Source organism: Dendrobates tinctorius, unplaced genomic scaffold, assembly GCF_039654945.1.
Source record: "Dendrobates tinctorius isolate UK_male_01 unplaced genomic scaffold, ASM3965494v1 ptg000107l, whole genome shotgun sequence".
In the NCBI taxonomy this organism is placed as follows: domain Eukaryota; kingdom Metazoa; phylum Chordata; class Amphibia; order Anura; family Dendrobatidae; genus Dendrobates; species Dendrobates tinctorius.
In genome coordinates this window covers 26307652-26329549 of record NW_027361775.1, presented here as the reverse complement: position 1 = coordinate 26329549, position 21898 = coordinate 26307652, and the positions used below count along the sequence as shown (strand labels likewise).

Sequence of the window (21898 nt, the reverse complement as noted above, 5' to 3'; positions counted from 1 at the left end):
TGAAGGCAAAACAACATCTTCATTAATGTGAAAAGCGGCCACGAATTTCGGCAGAAAAGGAGGGGCTGGTCTGAGCACCACCTTATCCTTATGGAAAGTGAGGAACGGAGCTCGGCAGGATAGGGCCGCCAGCTCTGAAACCCGCCTGATAGAAGTGATGGCCACTAGGAACACCACTTTCCAGGAAGGTACCTCAAAGAGATATCCTGAAGTGGTTCAAATGGAGCTTCCTGCAGAACACTTAGGACCAGGTTAAGGTCCCAGGCGTCCATAGGCGTCTTATAGGGAGGTACCAAGTGGGAGATTCCCTGGATGAACTTCTTCACCTGCAAACTGGTCTCAACTCTGCGCTGGAACAGGACGGATAAGGCCGATCTTTGTCTCCTGAGGGAACTTGGGGCCAAGCCCGAGTCTAGGCCCAACTGGAGAAAAGCCAAGATGTTGGGGATTGAGAATCTCAGCGGAGAAACACTGCGGCCTCGACACCAAGCAAAGAACACCTTCCAGGTGTGGTGGTAAATTCATGCTGAAGCAGGCTTCCAGGCGCTAACCATTGTGGCGACCACCTTGCTCCCAAACCCTGCCTGGGTTAGAATCCAAGATTCCACGGCCATGCCGTCAAACACAGGGCCCCTGAGTTTGGGTGGCAAATCTGCCCTTGAGAAAGTAGATCTGGGCGCTCTGGCAGGCGCCAAGGAACGTCGGGGAGCAGCTGCTCGACGGGGCCAGCAGAATCGCCGGAACCCCTTCCGTCTTGATCTTCTTGATGACCCTCGGCAGTAGTGGCAGCAGGGGGAATAGATATGGAAGGCGAAACTGGTTCCATGGCAGAACCAACACGCCCACAGCGATTGCCTGCGAGTCCCTGGCCCGAGCGACATATGTGGGCACCTTGGCGTTCACTCTGGACGCCATCAGGTCCACGTCCGGAGTTCCCCACAGCTGACAAATCTGCTGGAAGACTTCGGGATGTAGAGACCACTCTCCAGACGCAAGACCCTGCCGGCTGAGAAAGTCTGCCGCTCAACTTTCCACGCCCGGGATGTGTACAGCCGAAATCACCGAGTGGTTTGCTTTGGCCCACAGAAGAACGTGCCCAACCTCGCGCATGGTTGCTCTGCTGCGGGTGCCCCTTTGGTGATTTATGTAAGCCACCGCCGTGGCGTTGTCCGATTGAATTCGGACAGGGCGGCCTGCTAGAAAGCGATACCTTTGCAGGGCCAGCCGAATTGCTCGTATCTCCAATAAGTTGATCGGGAGGGCGTGCTTCCTGTGGCGACCACCGTCCCTGGGTTGTGTGGTGGCGAAAACACCGCTCCCCAGCCAAGGAGACTGGCGTCGGTTGTCATCACCAACCAATGGTCTGGGGGGAAAGATTTCCCCTGGGTCAGAAAGGAACTGGTTAACCACCATCCGAGCGACTGCCTGACTTGAGAGGACAGTCGGCACCGCCGATCGTGCGTGAAAGGATTCTTGTCCCAGGCTGACAAGAGGGCGCGCTGCAGGGGGCGAAGATGGAACTGGGCAAACGGTATCACTTCCATTGCTGCCACCATTTTTCCTAGAATCCTCATCCGGGATCGGATGGTATGAGGGACTGGTTGGCGAAGTGTCCGGACTCCCTGCCGGAGAGCTAGCGCTTTTTCCTGAGGGAGAATTACCAACCCTCGGCAAGTGTCGAAGATCATTCCTAAGAAGGAAATCCTCTGAGCTGGCACAAGGGATGACTTCTTCACATTGACCAACCACCCTAAGCGGGCAAGAGTATCTAGTGTGATGATGACATTTTCCTTGCATGCCCGTATTGACAGGCCCTTGACCAAGAGGTTGTCCAAGTAAGGCAAGACGACAATGCCTCGAGGCCTCGAGAGTGCAGTATGGCCATGACAACTGCCATAACCTTTGTGAACACTCTGGGAGCCGTGGCTAGCCCGAAGGGTAGCGCTACAAACTGAAAATGTCGACCGCTGATGGCGAAGCATAGGAACCTCTGATGAGGAGGAAAAATGGGAATAAGCAGATATGCGTCCTGGATGTCGATCGAGGCTAAGTATTCTCCCTGCTCCATGGCCGATATGACTGAACGGAGAGACTCCATCCGGAAATGTCTGATCCTGATGACTTTGTTCAGAAGCTTCAGGTCCAAAACAGGCCTGACAGATCCGTCCTTTTTGGGAATCGCAAACAGGTTGGAATAGAAGACCTGAGCTCTTTCGTGTTCCGGCACTGAAACAATTACTCCGTTTTGCTGGAGCGATTTGATGGCTCCTAACAGAGCCTTTTCCTGGGTATCCACCCTGGGCAGACGAGATAGAAAAAACCGTCTTGGAGGGTATCTGACAAATTCTATTTTGTAACCTGAAGCCACCAACTCCTTTACCCATGCGTCGTGTGCGACATTGACCCAGACGTGGTGAAACCAGAGTAGGCGGCCGCCCACCTTGATGGGGTTGTCTGGTAAGCGCCTCGAGTCATTTGGCTGACGATCTTTGGGATCTGGATCCCCTCGATCTGGGCTGTTGAGTACGCATTCTCCCCAATGGGTTGTCTTTATCCAAATAGGCGGCCGAGCTGATAAGGCAGGGAAGTCAAGGACTTCTTAGAAGTAGAATCGGCTCGCCATGTCCTTAACCATAGAGCTCTTCTGATAGAAATTGCATTAGCGGCAGCAAGTGCCGAGCAATTGGCCGCATCCAAAGATGCATTGATTACATAGTCTCCGGCCATCGCCATCTGACTCGCGACCTCCGATATTTCTGCAGGTAGATCTCGCTCCTGCACTACCTTGTTTAATGCTTCTGACCATGAGATCATAGCCTTGGCTACCCAAGTTGCTGCGAACGAGGGAGCGAATGCTGACCCTGACACCTCATATACTGAGCGAGCTAAGCTCTCTATGAGGCGATCCGTGGGATCCTTAATAGAGGAAACACTAGGTACAGATAAAAGGGTTTCAGTGGCTAGGCGCGAAACCGGTGGATCCACCATCGGGGATTCCATCCATTTTTTACGGAGGTCCGGAGCAAACGGATACCCTGTTTCGAGTGCCTTTTGACCCAAGAAATTCCTGTCTGGACGTTCTCTGTGCCGCTGCACTATGTCCTCAAACTCCAGGTGAGGGTAAAAAATTATGTGCGGGCATTTCATTCACTTAAATGCCACTTTATGCCCTGTAGTCGCTGCGGGATCATCCTCAATCCCCAGGGTCTGAATGACGGCCTCTATGAGGCTGTCCCCTGTTTCACGTGACCCTGGAGTGTCCAGGTCAAGGGGCTCGTCTGAGTCGCAATATGAGGTCTGCTCGCTATAAACCACTGGTGACAGGGAACAAGAAGCAGAGCTTACGGATGCCAAGGCACCGGATGGACTGGGCAACACCGCGTGGATTCGTTTCCTCCGGGTCTGCCTGGAGTGAGAGCGGCCCCTGCAGGTCGGAGGCTCTTGTGAGGTGGAGGACCCCTCTAAGGTCGGCGAGCCATTGTCCCTGCCCCTATCTGGGGCTTGAAGGGACTCTATTGCTCTCGTAAGCGACGACATAGACTGTGACAGTGATAGGGCCCACTCCTGGGGATTCAACACATTGGTCACGGTCACAGGGGAGGGCTCCTGGGCGCATTCGGATTTGCAGGCTTCGCATAATCACTTGCTCTGCGCTCGCAGAAACGCAGCCCGATGAGATGCATGCATAGTAAAAGAACGTGTGCGTCTTTGCTTTTTCGGACATGCTGTATCTGTCCGCTGCTGGGGGGGGGGGAGGAGGCGGTAGCGCCTCGTTTTCCCTGTAGCATGGCCTCTCGGGAAGCACTTACCCCAGTCCTGCGCCCCGTCCTGGACGCTTCTAACTTCAAATCGCGCCCCAGCAGCTGTGGGAGAGAGCCACCAGCATATAAAAAAACGCTCTAGGGGCGGTACCTCCGTTCTGCGGCCTAGCCGCGCTCCGAAGCGGGGGCCTAAATTTCTTCGCCGCCCAGTGCGGGGCGGGCCGCCAGAAGTGACGCGCGGCCTGGAGGCGGGACTTCTGGCCACGGCCTAGCACCCTGCCTCAATTTATCCCCTACCCGGCCTGGGGGGGGGGCGGTTCCATGGCGCTAAAAAAAATGGCGCTACTTCCTGGCGCTGCCTGACGGAGCCACTCTCAGCCTTGCATGGCCGGTGGCTTCCGCTGGCTGGGGGCTCCAGCCCTCGGATCTTTGCAGGAGCCCTCCCAGACCCTCTCCTCACCAATGATCCTCTTCAGCTTCCTGAGAGCAGGTATGTGAGGGGGCCTCAAAAAAAATAGGGCAGTGCAGGCACCCTAGCTCCATCTAGCCCCTTCAGGGGTTGAGGAGAGGGACCGTCCGCCACCTTGCAGCACCACAGTCTAAGCATTGGTGGAGCAGTGGGGGCCGCACGGGCTAGTCTTGTGCCTCTGTACAGCCCATGGTTTCAATACCTAGGGGTGGTCAGGGCTAAGTCCGGCATTGTGTCCCACGACGCGGGAGAGGATACGTGGAGGGACACTCGCACGTGCTCGCCCGTTGTTGGTTTGGGGAAATCGGACCCTTTCAATAGGATCCGTTGCCCCTGTCTCATCTTCATGGGAAAAAGACGAAAAAAGTCTGGAGAAAAACCAGACGTGTGCCTCCATGGACACTAAGCAAAAAACTGATTTCCGCCCGCAACAGGGGCGAGGGTGTATACGGCAGAGGAGGAGCTAGCCTCTTTTTTTCACTTAGTGTCAGCCTCCTAGCGGCAGAAGCATACACCCACAGTAAGTGTCTCCCCCAAAGAGGCGAAGGAGAAAAGAAGAATCCCCTTCAAGTGACTATTTGAGAATTTATAATCCTTTGGGAATTTATCTACAGATGTAGTGACAATTTTGACTCCATGAGTGTCACAGGCAGCAGTGGATGTTGCTGAGTGAAATTGCAAACTGCTGCTGTAGTGACCAGTACATTATGCCCAGCCTGTGCTTCTGGAGACACGCACCTATAAATTACGCTGGCTCTCATCACTACAGAAATGCCAAACATGTGGGCACTAAATGTTGTTTAGGCAGACAGGCTCAGAAGGCAGGGGGGCATTTGAATTTGGGAGCTGAGAATTTGCGGAGTTTCTTTTGGGGAGCGAGGAGCCATTTTGCTTTTCCAGAGCCTTTGTGTTACCAGTATCCTGGAAGCCCTCTTGGCATTCTCTGTATTGTTATCCTGTGGTTGGTCATTGTAAAAGTATCATAACCCTCAGTACGCAACTGACGAACGTCTTTTGTATGGACCGAAACATTTTGTATATGCTACTGTTTGGGATTGAATAAAATCACCTACAACTTTAACACTAAGTTGAGTGCCGGGTTCTATTTTTACATTACTCTGGAGTCCGTCTGGCATCTGTTCAACGGTGTCTTTTTCAGAAGTGCACAAAACCGAGCAATCCTAAAAAAGACGGACACCTCCGGATCACAGGTCCTATGGTGTCCAAAGTGCCTCCATCTGCCTTACTATTGAGAATTTTCTGCAGGGGTTCTGTCTATTAATCACGTATTTCAGAGATTTACATGGAAACCCCGATCTAAGTGCTCTGTGCAGAGCGCAGGATAAATGTGCTCCGAGCCTTACTGCGATATTTGGGAGGCAGAATGAAAAAATCCACAGCAGGTGAATAATTGGTTTTATTTATTTTTTATGCTGTTCATCGTGCGGTATAAGCGATTAGGCGATTACAGCAATACCAGATTTATATTGGGTATAAAGTTTGGCTGCTGACACACACTAAAAGACGCTTTTTATTGCGAAAACTGGTTTTTGCCTCACCGCACTTTGAGAACGATAATTTTTTCAAATTTCGTCCGACAGTCATGTTATGGCTTATTTTTTGCCGGATGAGTTGACGTTTTCATTGATACCGTTTTCGGGCACATGACAGTTTTTGATCACTTTCTATTCTGATTTTTGGGAGACAGAATTAAAAAAAACCAGCAATTTAGGAAATGCTTTTTGTTTTTATACCATTCCGCATGTGGTAACATTGGTAAGGCAACTTTATTCTTCTGGTCAGTACGATTATAGAGATACCACATTTATATTTTTTTTATGTTTTGGCGCTTTTACACAATAAAAACTATTTTATAGAAAAAATACTTATTTTTGCATCGTTTTATTCTGAGGGCTATAACTTTTTTTATTTTTCTGCTGATGGAGCTGTATGGTGGGATGTTTTTTGCGGGACAAGATGATGTTTTTAGCGGTACCATTTTGTATTTACATCCGTCTTTATGATCGAGTTTTATTGCACTTTATGTTCGGCTGTATGATGATAAAGCATTGTTTCTTGCCTCAATTTTTATTTATTTTTTTACAGTGTACACTGAAGGGGTTATACTAGTGGGACTGTTTTATAGAGCGGGTCGTTATGGACCTGGCGATACCAAATATGTTTGCTTTTATTGTTTTTTTTTTAGTTACATAAATGTATTTATTGGAAAAATATTTTTTTTTCTTTATTTAGGGATTTTTAACCCCTTTCCTACATTGGACGTGCTATTCCGTCCATGTGACCTGGGACCTAATTCCCATGGACGAAATAGTATGTCACACGCGATCAGCGGCACTCCCCCAGACCGCCCCCTGCACATTAATCCCTGGAACACTGCGATCAAACACGATCACAGTGTACCGGGGCACATGGAAGAATCGCGCAGGGAGGGGGCTACCTACGTGCTTCCCTAAGACTCTCGGAGCAGCACGATGTGCTTACGCTTCTCCGTGGGTCCCCTCCCTGCAGGCCCCCGGATCCAATATGGCCGCGGGGGCCTTCAGGGTCCTGCAGGGAGGCGGCTTCCTCAGTGCCTGCTGAGAGCAGGCACTGAGAAAGCCTCTGCAGCGCCTGTCCCACACTGGGACAATATAATAAAGAAAAAAAAAAAACAAGTGTAAAAATTATTTATAAAAAAATCCTAAATAAATAATTTAAAAAAATCCCAAATAAATTATTTTTTTCGCTGATGACGCTGTACAGCGGCTCGTTTTTTGCGGAACAAGATGACGTTTTCAGCAGTACCATGGTTATTTATATACGTCTTTTTGATCGCGTGTTATTGCACTTTTTGTTCAGCGGTATGATGATAAAGCATTGTTTTTTGCCTAGTTTTTTTTTTTTTTGAAGGGGTTCATTAAAGGGGTTAACTAGTGGGACAGTTTTATAGGGCAGGTCGTTACAGACGCGGCGATACTAAATATGTGTATTTTTATTGTTTTATTGTATAAAAGCGCCACAACATAAAAAATTATATAAATGAGGTATTGCTGTAATCGTACTGACCCGAAGAATAAAAACGCTTTATTAATTTTATCATATGCGGAATGGTGTAAATGCCCCCCCCCCAAAGAAATTCATGAAATGCTGGTTTTTGTTCATTCTGTGTCCCAAAAATCAGAATAAAAAGTGAAAAAAAAAGTTACGTGCCCGAAAATGGTACCAATAAAAACGTCAACTCATCCCGCAAAAAATAAGACCTCACATGACTCTGTGGGTCAAAATACGGAAAAATTATAGCTCTCAAAATGTGATGATGCAAAAACTATTTTTACAATAAAAAACGTCTTTTAGCGTGTGACAGCTGCCGACCATAAAAACCCGCCACAAATAGTAAATCAAACCACCATTTATCACCCCCTTACTTAGGGAAAAATCTCTATCTATATATATAAAACTGAATGTATGTATGTGTGTATCACCAACCAATCACGAAGCATCTTTCATTTCACCAGAGCTGTTCAAAAGAAACTGAGCTGTGATTGGTTGCTATGAGCAACAGTTTTCCTTGTAACCAATCACTCAGCATCTCTCATTTCACCAGAGCTGGTTAAAAGAAGCTGAGTTGTGATTGGTTGCTATGAGCAAGTTTTCCCACTTGACAACACCTCAGCAGACATTGACATGGTGGGAGAAATCTAGCATCCCCAGGAACATAAGCTCCCAGCCATTGTCTGCCCCCCAAAAAGGAGCATGGAAGTTAGGGCAAATCCCTCAGCACTTTGATTCTGACCCCAGGGTTCTATTAAAGGGATCATTGGTATGCAAGTCAGGGCAAATCCACTCAGCGCTCTGGTTCTGACCCAAGGCCCCTCTTAAAGGGATCCCCGGTATGGATGTCAGGACCATTCCACTCAGCGCTCTGGTTCTGACCCCAGGCTGATGAGATTATGTGGGATATTAGGGGTAGTAGTCGGGTGGCCCTGGCTGACGGGATGATGTGGGATATTAGGGGGAGTAGTCCGGTGGCTCTGGCTGACGGGATGATGTGGGATATTAGGGGTAGTAATCCGGTGGCTCTGGCTGACGGGATGATGTGGGATATTAGGGGTAGTAGTCCGGTGGCTCTGGCTGATGGGATGATGTGGGATATTAGGGGTAGTATCACGGTGGCTCTGGCTGACGGCATGATATGGGATATTAGGGGTAGTAGCCCGGCGGCTGTGACGGGATGATGTGGGATATTAGTGGTAGTTGTCCGGTGGCTCTGGCTGATGGGATGATGTGGGACATTAGGGGTAGTAGTCCGGTAGCTCTGGCTGACGGGATGATGTGGGATATTATAGTGAATGTGGCTATGCAGAGTGGGCAGGGCTCTACACTCAGCTTTATATATATAGATAGATATAATCATTATAATTTGTTATAACTAACCGTAGTTAGTTACTATGCCCAGGCAGCGCCGGGCTCTTCTGCTAGTCTCTATATATAAAAATGAATGTGTGTGTGTGTGTGTGTGTGTATATCACCAACCAATCACGAAGCATCTTTCATTTCACCAGAGCTGTTCCAAAGAAGCTGAGCTGTGATTGGTTGCTATGACCAACAGTTTTCCTTGCAAACAATCACTAAGCATCTCTCATTTCACCAGAGCTGGTTAAGAGTAGCTGAGCTGTGATTGGTTGCTATGAGCAAGTTTACCCACTTGACAACACCTCAGCAGACACTGACATGGTGGGAGAAATATAGCATCCCTGGGAACATAAGCTCCCAGCCATTGTCTGCCCCCCTGAAAGGAGCAGAGAGCACATGACAGAAATGAATCCCCCCCCCCCGTGCCTATATCCCTCATCACACATCCTCCATCCCGTAGGCACATCTTCCCTCTTAAAGGGATCATTGGTAAGGAAGTCAGAGCAAATCCATCCAGCGCTTTGAATGGATTCAGGGACCTCAGGGTCTCTTAAAGGGATCATTGGTATGGAATTTAGGGCAAATCCACTCTGCGCTTTGGTACTGACCCCAGGCCTTTCTTAAAGGGATCACCAGTATGGAAGTCAGGGCAAATCCATCCAGTGCTTTAATTTTGACCCCCTGCCTCTCTTAAAGGGATCCTTGGTATGGAAGTCAGGGCAATTGCCTTCAAATGCTCTGGTACTGACCCCAGGCTCTCTTAAAGGGATCCCCGGTATGGAAGTTAGGGCAAATCCACTCAGCGCTCTGGTTCTGACCAAAGTCCCCTCTTAAAGGGATCCTCGGTACGGAAGTGAGGGAAAATCCACTCTGCGCTTTGGTACTGACCCCAAGCCTCTCTTAAAGGGATCTCTGGTATGGAAGTTAGGGTAAATCCCTCAGTGCTCTGATTCTCACCTCAGGCTTCTATTAAAGGGATCACTGGTATGGAAGTCAGGGCAAATCCACTCAGCGCTCTGGTTCTGATGCCAGGAATCCCCAGTATGGAAGTTAGGACCGTTCCACTCAGCACTCTGGTTCTGACTCCAGGCTGATGGGATGATGTGGGATATTAGTGGTAGTTGTCCGGTGGCTCTGGCTGATGGGATGATGTGGGATATTAGGGGTAGTAGTCCAGTGGCTCTGGCTGACGTGATGATGTGAAATATTATGGGTAGTAGTCCGGTAGCTCTGGCTGACGGGATGATGTGGGATATTAGTGGTAGTAGTCCGGTGGCTCTGGCTGACGGGATGATGTGGGATAGTGGGATATTAGTGGTAGTTGTCCGGTGGCTCTGGCTGATGGGATGATGTGGGATATTATGGGTAGTAGTCCGGTAGCTCTGGCTGACGGGATGATGTGGGATATTATAGTAAATGTGGCTATGCGGAATGCGCGGGGCTCTACACTCAGCTTTATATATATAGATATAATCATAATTTGTTACAACTAACCGTAGTTAGTTACTATGTCCGGGCAGCGCCGGGATCTTCAGCTAGTAATAAAATGAAAAAAAATATATTTATTTCGATTTTCCCGTTAGGGTTAGGGCTGAGATTAGGGTTAGGGGTGTGTTGGGGTTAGGGTTGGAGATAGAATTGGAGGAGTTTCGACTGTTTAGGTACATCAGGGGCTCTCCAAACGCAACATGGCGTCTGATCTCAATTCCAGCCAATTTTGCGTTGAAAAAGTCAAACGGTGCTCCTTCCCTTCCACACTCTGCCATGCGCCCAAACAGTGGTTTACTCCCACATATCGGATATCAACCTACACAGGATAAATTGTACAACAACTTTTGGGGTCCAATTTCTCCTGTTACCCTTGGGAAAATAAAAAAAATTGGGGACTAAAAGATCATGTTTGTGGAAAAAAAATATGATTTTTTTTTATTTTTATGGCTCTACGTTATAAACTTCTGTGAAGCACTTGGGGGTTCAAAGTGCTCACCACACATCTAGATAAGTTCCTTTGGGGGTCTAGCTTCCAAAATGGGATCACTTGTGGGGTTTTCCATAGTTTAGGCACATCAGGGGTTCTCCAAACACGACATGACACCCGCAGACCATTCCATCAAAGACTGCATTCCAAAATGTCACTACTTCCCTTCCGAGCCCCAACGTGTGCCCATACAGTAGTTTTCTCCCACATATGGGGTATAAGCGTAATCAGGACAAATTGGACAACAACTTTTGGGGTCCAATTTCTCCTGTTAACCTTGGGAAAATAAAGAAAATTGGGGACTAAAAGATCATGTTTGTGGAAAAAAATATGATTTTTTTATTTTCACGCCTGGGCGTTATAAACTTCTGAGAAACACTTAGGTGTTCATAGTGCTCACCACACATCTAGATAAGTTCCTTGGGGGGGTCTAGTTTCCAAAATGGGGTCACTTGAGGGGGGTTTCCACTGTTTAGGCACATCAGGGGCTCTCCAAACACGACATGACGCCTGATCTCAATTCCAGCCAATTTTGCGTCAAACGGCGCTCCTTCACTTCGGGGCTCTGCCATGCGCCCAAACAGTGGTTTACCCCCACATATGGGGTATCGGCATACTCAGGACAAATTGCACAATAATTTTTGGGTTCCTGTTTCCCTTGGGAAAATAAAAATTGGGGGTGAAAAGATCATTTTTGTGGAAAAAATATGATTTTTTAATTGTACAGCTGTACGTTATAAACTTTTGTTAAGCCCTTGGGGATTCAAAGTTCTCACCACATATCTAGATAACTTCCTTGGGGGTCTAGTTTCCAAAATGGGGTCATTTGTAGGGGGTTTCCTCTGTTTAGGCACATCAGGGGCTCTCCAAACGTGACATGGCAACCAATCTCAATTCCAGCCAATCTTGCGTTGAAAAAGTCAAACAGCGCTCCTTCCCTTTCGAGCTCTGCCATGCGCCGAAACAGTGGTTTCCCCCCCACATATCAGGTATCGGCGTACTCAGGACAAATTGCACAATAACCTTTGCAGCCCAATTTTTCCTGTTACCCTTGGTAAAATAAAAAAAAATTGGATCTGAAGTAATTTTTTTGTGAAAAAAAGTTAAATGTTCATTTTTTTTAAAACATTCAAAAAATTCCTGTGAAGCACCTGAAGGGTTAATAAACTTCTTGAATGTGGTTTTGTGGTACCGTCAGGGGTGCAGTTTTTAGAATGGTGTCACTTTTGGGTATTTTCTATCATATAGACCCCAAATGTGATTGTGGTCCCTATGAAAAAAATGGTGTTGTAAAAATGAGAAATCGCTGGTCAACTATAAACTTCCTAACTTAAAGAAATTTTGGTTCCAAAATTGCACTGATGTAAAGTAAACATGTGGGAAATGTTACTTAAGTTTTTTGTGTGCCATATCTCTGTGATTTAAGGGCATAAAAATTCAAAAATTGCAAAATTTTCAAAATTTTCGCCAAATTTCTGCTTTTTTCACAAATAAACGCAAGTTATATCAATGAAATTTTACCACTAACATGAAGCCCAATATGTCACGAAAAAACATTCGTAGAATCGCTAGGATGCGTTGAAGCGTTCCAGAGTTATTACCTCATAAAGGGACAGTGGTCAGAATTGTAAACATTGGCCCGGGTATTTAGGTGCAAACCACCCTTGGGGGTAAAGGGGTTAAAAAAATATTTTTATACTCAGTAATTTTTTTTTTTTACTTTTTTATATTGTCCCAGGATGGGAAATTACTATATTATATAAAATTGCTGATATGACACTCTGCACTGCAGAGTATTAGATCAGGAGCTGACAAGCAGGGCAGGAAGCCATCTTGGAGTCAGGGGTCTCCATGGAGACCATCAGAACAATGTGATCGCATTGCGTTGTTCTAATGGAAGCGCGCAGGGAACCCCCTTACAGCCCAATGCTTTTTCTATGCCCCTGTCACTACTGGCAACAGCATCAGAGGGGTTAAATGCCCATGATTGGTGCTAGCATAGATCGTAGGCATTGCTGCGAATTGTCACCCACACGCGTTCGCCGCGGCGCTCAGTGAGAGGCCGCGGATCGTTCCGCCGTAGATATGCTGCTCTTTGCGGGAAAGCACTTCCCACAGAACAGTATATGTACGGCACATATCGAGAAGGGGTTAATCCCCCTCATTGCCTAGGCTAGACTATCAGACTGTACATAAAAGATCAGGAAATGAATCCAACAAATTAGGGTAGTGAGAAGAAGTTAGAGCTCAGCAATTGGGTTCGGGAAACAATTCCTAAAACATTTGTTAAATATTCTAGTAAGATGTAGAACAACTGTGATACGACAAGGGTAGCAGTCGACAATACAGAGCTTCATTCAATAGGGAAAGAGAGAAATGGCAGCAGTGCCAGTGAAATAGATAATTCAAATGGTCCATTTAATGATCCACTCAGCTCTAGTGGGGATAAAAGTATTAGAGTCTTGGACATTAATGAAATTTCCACGGAATAACGCAACGTCTAATAAACGTAGGTTTCATTTCTGGCACTTGCACCTACGGTATATAGAGGCTAGGGGTCCTCCGACTTGACTTGGTAGATAACCATCAACATAACGGTCTTGCAAAAGATAAAAGCTCTCATTGCAGGAAAATGAAAGAAGAAAAAAAGCAAGTCAATTGCAAACTTGCTACTTTTCTTTTTTTACTGTCAAACAAACTAAAGCAATTAACATGATAAAACCTCTTTAATAAAATAAATATTTCACAAACCATGCATATCATTGTTTTACGATGATCGATTCTGATGTAAAAAAAAAAAGGATACATATAATGTAACAAGACGAGGAGTACTTCCAGCTTTCAGAGTCAACGACAAGAACTTCTCCAGCCTAGACTTTAACTCAGTAGCCCAGGAATCCTGGGAAAACAAAAAATATTTATACATGAGAACCATACCCAGCTAGTAAGGAGAGCTCACACATTGCAGTCCAGTATTGGCAATGCTGACGCAATGCAAATTACACAGATTCATATGGATATTCTCAATGTGTGACAAGCAATGCAATATTGTATGCATGGAATTTACACTCCCAGCAAACCACATTTACTCTCAGAAAAGCGCAATAACCTTACAAATAGTGGGAAGAGTGTCTGCTGACTCAATTTACAGGAATTCCAAAAAGCTGTGGTTTTTTGTTTTTTTTTTAAATATGCTTCTGTATTGTCTGAACGCAATGAATGTCTGCCTCCCACTAAAGATACAAAGAGTGCCATAACTGTAATAAAGAGGTAAAAAATACATCCACAGCACACCTTCAATAGCAAATGACACACACATAAAGCATTGTTTTGACCATTCAGGTCTCTCTCAAGCTTGTACAAAAACGGATACAATATTATATATAATATAACGCTGTAAGCGTCACTCTGTCCGAAGCCTTTATAGACTGCGCAAGCGTGACGCGCCTGCGCAGTCTGGCTCCAGACAGAATGAGGCAGCCAGCGGTGAGGAGTGTGTATGGCGCCGGAGATGGCGGCACCGTACACACTGCATACCGCCATCTCCAACGCCATACTTACATACCTACCTGACCGGGAGGAGCATTGCCGCGGCGCTTCTCTTCGGCCGGTGACCGGGGCGGGAGTGCGGCCGGAACTGCGCAAGCGCATAGCGCGATCCGGCGCCAGACAGCGCCGGACAGCGCTATGGGCATGCGCGTACTCCGGCGCCAGACTCCTCCCCCGGCCTCCAGCAGAACGTGGTGACAGCGCTGGAGCACAGGAAAGAAGGGTGAGTATAAATGTTTGGGGTTTTTTTTGTATGTATGTAGTTTTAATAGGAGTGAGGGGACCATGCATACCAGGATAGGGGAGGTGAGAGGACCATGCATACCAGGATTGGGGTATGAGGGGTACCATGCATACCAGGATTAGGGGATGAGGGGTACCATGCATACCAGGATTGGGGTAAGAGGGGTACCATGCATACCAAGATTGGGGGATGAGGGGTACAATGCATACCAGGATAGAGGGTGAGGGGACCATGCATACCAGGATAGGGGGGTGAGAGGACCATGCATACCAGGATAGGGGATGAGGGGACCATACATACCAGGATAGGGATGAGGGAGTACCATGCATACCAGGATTGGGGGATGAGGGGTACCATGCATACCAGGATAGGGGGTGAGGGGACCATGCATACCAGGATAGGGATGAGGGAGTACCATGCATACCAGGATTGGGGGGTGAGAGGACCATGTATACCCGGATAGGAGGTGAGGGGACCATGGATATCAGGATAGGGATGAGGGAGTACCATGCATACCAGGATTGGGGGGGTGAGAGGACCATGCATACCAGGATTGGGGGATGAGGGGTTCCATGCATTACAGGATTGGGGGATGAGAGGACCATGCATACCAGGATAGGGGGTGAGGGGGCCATGCATACCAGGATTGGGGGTGAGGGGACCGTGCATACCAGGATAGGGGGTGAGGGGACCATGCATACCAGGATGAAGAATGGGGTGCCATGCATACCAGGATTGGGGGGGTGAGGGGACCATGCATACAAGGATGAAGAATGTGGTGCCATGCATACTAGGATTGAGGGGGTGAGAGGACCATGCATACCAGGATTGGGGGATGAGGGGTACCATGCATACCAGGATAGGGGGTGAGGGGACCATGCATACCAGGATAGGGATGAGGGAGTACCATGCATACCAGGATTGGGGGGTGAGAGGACCATGCATACCAGGATTGGGGGATGAGGGGTACCATGCATACCAGGATTGGGGGGTGAGGGTACCATGCATACCAGGAAAGGAATGAGGGGTGCCATGCATACCAGGATAGGAGGGTGGCAGCACATACCAGGATGGGAGACCATATACCAATTAAAATGCTCGCCGGGCATAGAACGGGTTCATAGCTAGTATTATATACTCTGCTCAAAAAAAAAAAGGGAACACTAAAATACCACTTCCTAGATATCTATGAATGAAATATTCCAGTTGCAAATTTGTATTCAATGCATAGTGGAATGTGTTCAGAACAATAAAACATAACAATTATCACTGTAAATCAAAATGAATATCCCATGGAGGTCTGGATTTGGAATGATACTCAAAATGAAAGTGGAAAATCAAATTACAGGCTGATCCAGCTTCAGTGGAAATGCCTCTTGACAAGGAAAAGATGCTCAGTATTGTGTGTGGCCTCCACGTGCCTGTATGGCCTCCCTACTGTACAACGCCTGGGCATGCTCCCGATGAAGCGGCGGATGGTCTCCTGAAGGATCTCCTCCCAGACCTGGACTAAAGCAGCCGCCAACTCCTGGACAGTCTGTGGTGCTGGGGAACGGGCAGGCCAGTCCATAGCTTCAATGCTTTCATCTTGCAGGAACTGCTGACACACTCCAGCCACATGAGGTCGGGCATTGTCCTGCATTAGGAGGAACCCAGGGCCAACCGCACCAACATATGGTCTCACAAGGGGTCTGAGGATCTCATCTCGGGAACCTAATGGCAGTCAGGCTACCTCTGGCGTGCACATAGACGGCTGTGCGGCCCTCCAAAGAAATGCCACCCCACACCATTACTGACCCACTGCCAAACCGGTCATGTTGAAGGATGTTGCAGGCAGCACATCGCTCTCCACGGCGTCTCCCAACTCTGTCACCTCTGTCACATGTGCTCAGTGTGAACCTGCTTTCATCTATGAAGAGCACAGGGCGCCAGTGGCGAATTTGCCAATCCTGGTGTTCTGTGGCAAATGCCAAGCGTCCTGCACGGTTTTGGGCTGTGAGCACAATCTCCATCTGTGGATGTCGGGCACTCAGACCTTCCTCATGGAGTCGGTTTCTAACTGTTTGTGCAGACACATGCACATTTGTGGCCTGCTGGAGGTCATTTTGCAGGGCTATGGCAGTGCTCCTCCTGTTCCTCCTGGCACAAAGGATGAGGTAGCGGTCCTGCTGCTGGGTTGTTGCCCTTCTATGGCCCCCTCCACGTCTCCTGGTGTACTGGCCTGTCTCCTGGTAGCGCCTCCAGCCTCTGTACACTACGCTGACAGACGCAGCAAACCTTCTTACCACAGCTCGCACTGATGTGCCATCCTGGATGAGCTGCACTACCTGAGCCATTTGTGTGGGTTGTAGAGTCTGTCTCATACTACCACTAGTGTGAAAGCATAACCAACATTCAAAAGTGACCAAAACATCAGCCAGAAAGCATTGGTACTGAGATGTGGTCTGTGGTCCCCACCTGCAGAACCACTCCTTTATTGAGGGTGTCTTGATAATTGCCAATAATTTCCATCTGTTGTCTATTCCATTTGCACAACAGCATGTGAAATTGATTGTCAATCAGTGTTGCTTCCTAAGTGGACAGTTTGATTTCACAGAAGTTTGATTTACTTGGAGTTATATTCTGTTGTTTAAGGCTGTGTTCACACACAGCGTTTTTTTAGCGGTTTTTACCGCGGTTTTCACTATAAAACCGCTATAAAACCGCTAAAAATAAGGTGCACAATCATTTCTATGCATTTTGCACTTTTTGTGCACATTGATGCGTTTTTTACCGCGAAAAAAACGCATCGCTGTAAAAACCGCAGCATGCACATTAATTTTGCGTTTTTTTCCGCGGTTTAGGCTTCTCCCATGCGTTTAGAAACCGCAGCGGTAAAAAACGCATCAAAAACGCATCGAAACCGCGCAAAAAACGCACAAAAACCGCCGCGGAAAAATAGGTGCGGTTTCTGTGAAGGGATTCAGGTTTTTGTGCAGAAATTTTCTGCAACGTGTGCACATACCCTTAGTGTTCCCTTTATTTTTTTGAGCAGTGTATATATTACACATACACAAACCCTTTGTCAAAATTACTGTTATTGTGAACAGTTAAGCTGAAGATGAAATTCCCCGGAAGCCCAGAGAAAGGTTATGAGACGCCCCCCTGATTTCCGGATACAAGGGAGCGCAGAGCGCACGCACACAACCACAGTGTCACCAACGAAATGTACAGAGAGAAACATCATTCCATAGTGTATGCATGAAAAATCATTAATAAGCAAACATTAATGGCAGTATACATATTTTGACATGGAGGCATACACTCATGTAAGACATATAGAGGCAACAATATGAACGTATACACATGAAAAAACACAATCTTATGGGTATATAATAACAAGAGTATATGCTTATTAACATAGGAGCACACAAGATGCAGATCTTTCACAGGTAAAACAGCTAGTAGAGATTTGAGATATATGTCCATAATAGAAATGGTCCCACCGGGAACTAGAATAACAGAAAAATTACAAAATTAAAAACAATTAAAAAAAGGGAATATAAAACCAAAAAAACTCCCCCAAGACCTGGAATAGGGGGCGACGGAGGGAGAAAGGCAGGGAAACAGGAAACATCAATCAGTATGCAATCAAATGTTAACATATCATACATCCTACAAAAAAGAAGAAAAGGACAAAGATTCATTTAGGCCCCTGGGGGTCATAGTGTCCAGTGTAACGATCCATTTTGCTTCAACTTGAGCCAACCTTTGTAGTTGCCACCTCTTAAACCTAGATGGACTTGGTCAATCCCTCTAATTTTGAGGGAAGCAGGTTCACTATTATGATATTGCCGGAAATGACGTGGCAACATTTTGAGGAGTGAAATGTCAGACACTGACTTTGACGCACAAATGTCCCGCACATGCTCGCGTACCCCTGTTGTTAAGTTCCCTGGACATGAGACCAATTTATAAAAATTCAGCCTGCACATGCTCGCGTACCCGTGTTTAAGTTCCCTGGACATGAGACCAATTTATAAAAATTCAGCCTCCTCTAACCTTGTGCCAAAAAACAGCAGTAATGGGTTCTTCTAAGCAGCTTCCTAGCACTCTGAAAATGAAAATGGTGGAAGCCCATAAAGCAGAAAGCTATAAGAAGATAGCCAAGTGTTTTCAAGTTGCCCTTTACTCAGATCAAAATGTAATTAAGAAATGGCAGTTAACAGGAACAGTGGAGGTAAAGATCAGGTCTCGATCTTATTCAGGAGGAAGAAGTCCTGTAGACTTCGAAACGGGAAGAAGTCCTGTAGACTTCGAAACGCATTGAGAGAATAAAACACCATTTCTTCACCATCTACATGACTGGACCGTTATTTGGATAGCAGCACAGATGATAACCACAATTTTTCCCTATGAAAGTACAGGTGATGACACATACGTCCGGAAGGCGGCAAGACGAGCTATGCAAAAAATGACCCCCAGTGATTATGTGGAAGAATTTTTGACAGGTGTTTTAGCGGGTAGCAGAGCACGATAAGCTACCGCCAGAGCAGAGGGCGGAGGGTTCACCACTGGGTGTATTATGGAAACAAACCGCCTAGATCCCAAATGTTTGATTTACTGTATTTTGTGCAAAAATGGTTGCAGCAAGAATCCTACACTCCAGCCCAGATGGTCGAGCGGGTTGCCATGGACAGATTCGTTCACTCCCTTCCTAGGCTGGTGCAGACGTGGGCTTCCCAGGGAGATCCTCGGAATGCGGACAAACTGATGGGCCTAGTGGAACGATACCAGGTGGTCGAGAGGTCCCTAAGAAAACCAGGGGGTGGTACATCATACTAGGATACCCAGCGGGAGCCTGAACCCCAAAGAGGGGTAGTAGAGCGACCACTGGGGGGGGGTCCTAGATCCCAAGGGGTCGCTGAGGGGTTGTCAAAGGCTGTGGGTAAAGACTTTCTCTGCTGGAGAGGTCGCAGTCCGAGACATATAGCCATCCATTGTCCTGATATGGACTGCAGACACAACCCACCAGTTGATCCCAAGAAAACACGTGGGCGTCGGCTGTATACACGGTGACACCAAGGACTACCCCGTCGCCAGAATAATGATAAAAACGAACCATTGTACTGAGTCCCATGAGGTCAAGGTAGTCAAAGACTTGCTACACCAAGTGAACATTGGGTAGGATTTTAGCTTGTTCTGGGACTTGTGGGAAAAGGCGAGGGTGCCCACTAATGTAAACAGGAGTCGGTCCACCCATGAAGATTCCCCATCACAGTCGGAGGCAGATGAGTTCCCCCTGTGTGTCCTTGCTGGTGACGAGGACGAGACAGTGACCAGTGAGGCAGAGATTCCTGAGTTGGAGTTTCTGGGGGGAATTTTGGGACTGCCCAAATGCAGGATTTTACTTTGAAAAATGTATATGACAATGTGACTGTGATAAATGGGGTTGCGCAAGAGCCGGGGGCCGGCACTAGGTTTCCATATTTCACTGTAAATGAAGAATTGCTTTATCTGGTCACCAAACCTAGAAGGGAAGTGATAGAGCAGTTGTTGGTTCCGGGTCCCTATAGGTGTAGGGTATTAGATCTTGCCCATTCTCATGTCTAGTGTGGGCATCTGGGAGTAGACAAGACTCAAGAGCAGGTCCTTCAGAGGTTCTACTGGCCTGGGTGTCATCGACACATTGTTAATTTCTGCAGATCCTGCCCTGTCAACTAACTGCTCTCGTATCCCATTTTCGCAGTCCCCAGGTGCCGTTGCCCAGAATCGAAGTCCCATTTGACCGGCTTGCCATGGACCTGGTTGGGCCCTTAGTTAAGTCTGCCAGGGGACATCAATACATCCTGGTGGTAGGTAATAGACTACGCTACACGGTACCCAGAGATGGTACCACTGAGAAATTCCTCCACCAAGAGTATAGCACGAGAGCTAGTTAAATTTTCTCCCAGATGGGCCTTCCAAAGAGGATCCTGATAGACCAAGGGACACCGTTCATGTCCAATGTAATGAGGGTAATGTAAGGCCCTCCAGATTACCCAACTAAGGATATTGGTGTACCATCCACAGACAGACAGCCTGGTGGAGAGGTCCAACAAGACCTTGAAATCTATGTTGAATAAGGTTGTGGAGAAGAATGGCCAAGATTGGGATTGCTTGCTGCCATACCTACTGTTCTCCATTAGAGAAGTCCCACAGGCCTCTACAGGGTTCTCACCGTTCAAGCTCTGGACATTGCAAAGGAGACCTGGGAAGCGGAGGTAACACCCCACCGAATCGGTATCAAACGTGTGGCCCAGATGCAAGACAGGATCGCGAGTGTCATGCTGATTATGAGGGAGAGAATACTCCAAGCACAAGAGGCCAAGGCAAAGGTCTACAATTGGTCGGCAAGACTGACACAGTTTAGCCCTGAAGACCGGGTGTTGGTGTTGTTCGCCACGGTTGAAAGTAAGTCCCTGGCCAAGTGGCAAGGGCCATACAAGGTGGTCGAAAAATTGAGTGACATCAACTACAAGGCCCACCAACCAGGGAGAAGAAAGCTGTACCAAGTGTACCACGTTAACCTGCTGAAACCGTGGCGAGACAGGGATCCGGTAGAAGCTAAATGCCTAGGAGCCCATCCTGAAGCCAGGGTCGAGGATGTCACAGTGGTAGAGACACTGTTGCCGGCCGACAAACAACAGTGAAGTGAACTGCTTCAGCGGAACTGAGATCTGTTTACTAAGATTTACGCATTTTATGGAGCACAAAATCCTGACTAAACAGCATGTAAGGGTGAACCAAAAGGCGTATCGGATTCCCGAGGCTTGCCACTGGGTGATCTCCAAGGAGGTGAAGAAAATGTTAAACCTGAGGAGTCAAAGAGCGGCTGGTCCAGCCCTACTGTCTTTGTGTCGAAGCCGGATGGAGAGTGGCACTTCTGTATTGATTACAGGAAGCTCAATGAGGTGTCCAAGTTCAACGCACATCATCACCCTGGACCTAAAGAAAGGGTACTGGCAAATTCTCCTGTCCCCAAGAGCCAAGAAGAAGACGGCCTTCTCTACATTGCAGCTTTCAGAATACCAGGATGCCATTCGGTATGCAGGAAGCCCCAGCTACCTTCCAGAGAGCCATGGACTGGATCCTAGCTTCTCACAAAAAGTATGCGCAGCTTATTTGGACAATATTGTGATAGTCAGCCCGCACTGGGGAAGTCACCTGCAGGAGGTCCAGGTAGTCCTGGATGCACTGAGGAAGGCAGGGTTTACAATAAACCCAAAGAAGTGCTCCATGGTGGAAAGAAGAGGCAAAATACTATATCGTTGGGAGGTGGTGAGATAAAGCCACAAGTAGACAAAGTGGAAGAAATCCAAAAGTAGTAGTGGTCCTCTGAAGCGGAGATGGCATTCGAGGAGTTGAAGCTCGCCCTGTGCAGACAGCCGGTCTTGGTCGCACCGGATTTCACTAAGGAGTTCGTGCTACAGACGGACGCCTCCAACATGGGGATGGGAGCTGTG

The 21898-nt window shown here is 47.5% G+C and overlaps 1 protein-coding gene across 5 annotated transcripts in view; it reads right to left on the bottom strand.

Annotated features, from left to right (window-relative positions):
- ARMC9 (armadillo repeat containing 9) overlaps nucleotides 1-21898 on the bottom strand; it is a 322758-nt gene that overhangs the window by 252905 nt on the left and 47955 nt on the right. For all 5 annotated transcript variants that reach the window (XM_073589306.1, XM_073589303.1, XM_073589307.1 and 2 more), the window contains one exon: nucleotides 13428-13520. In XM_073589306.1, the coding sequence (XP_073445407.1) occupies nucleotides 13428-13520 (93 nt within the window). The remainder of the gene's footprint in view (nucleotides 1-13427; nucleotides 13521-21898) is intronic.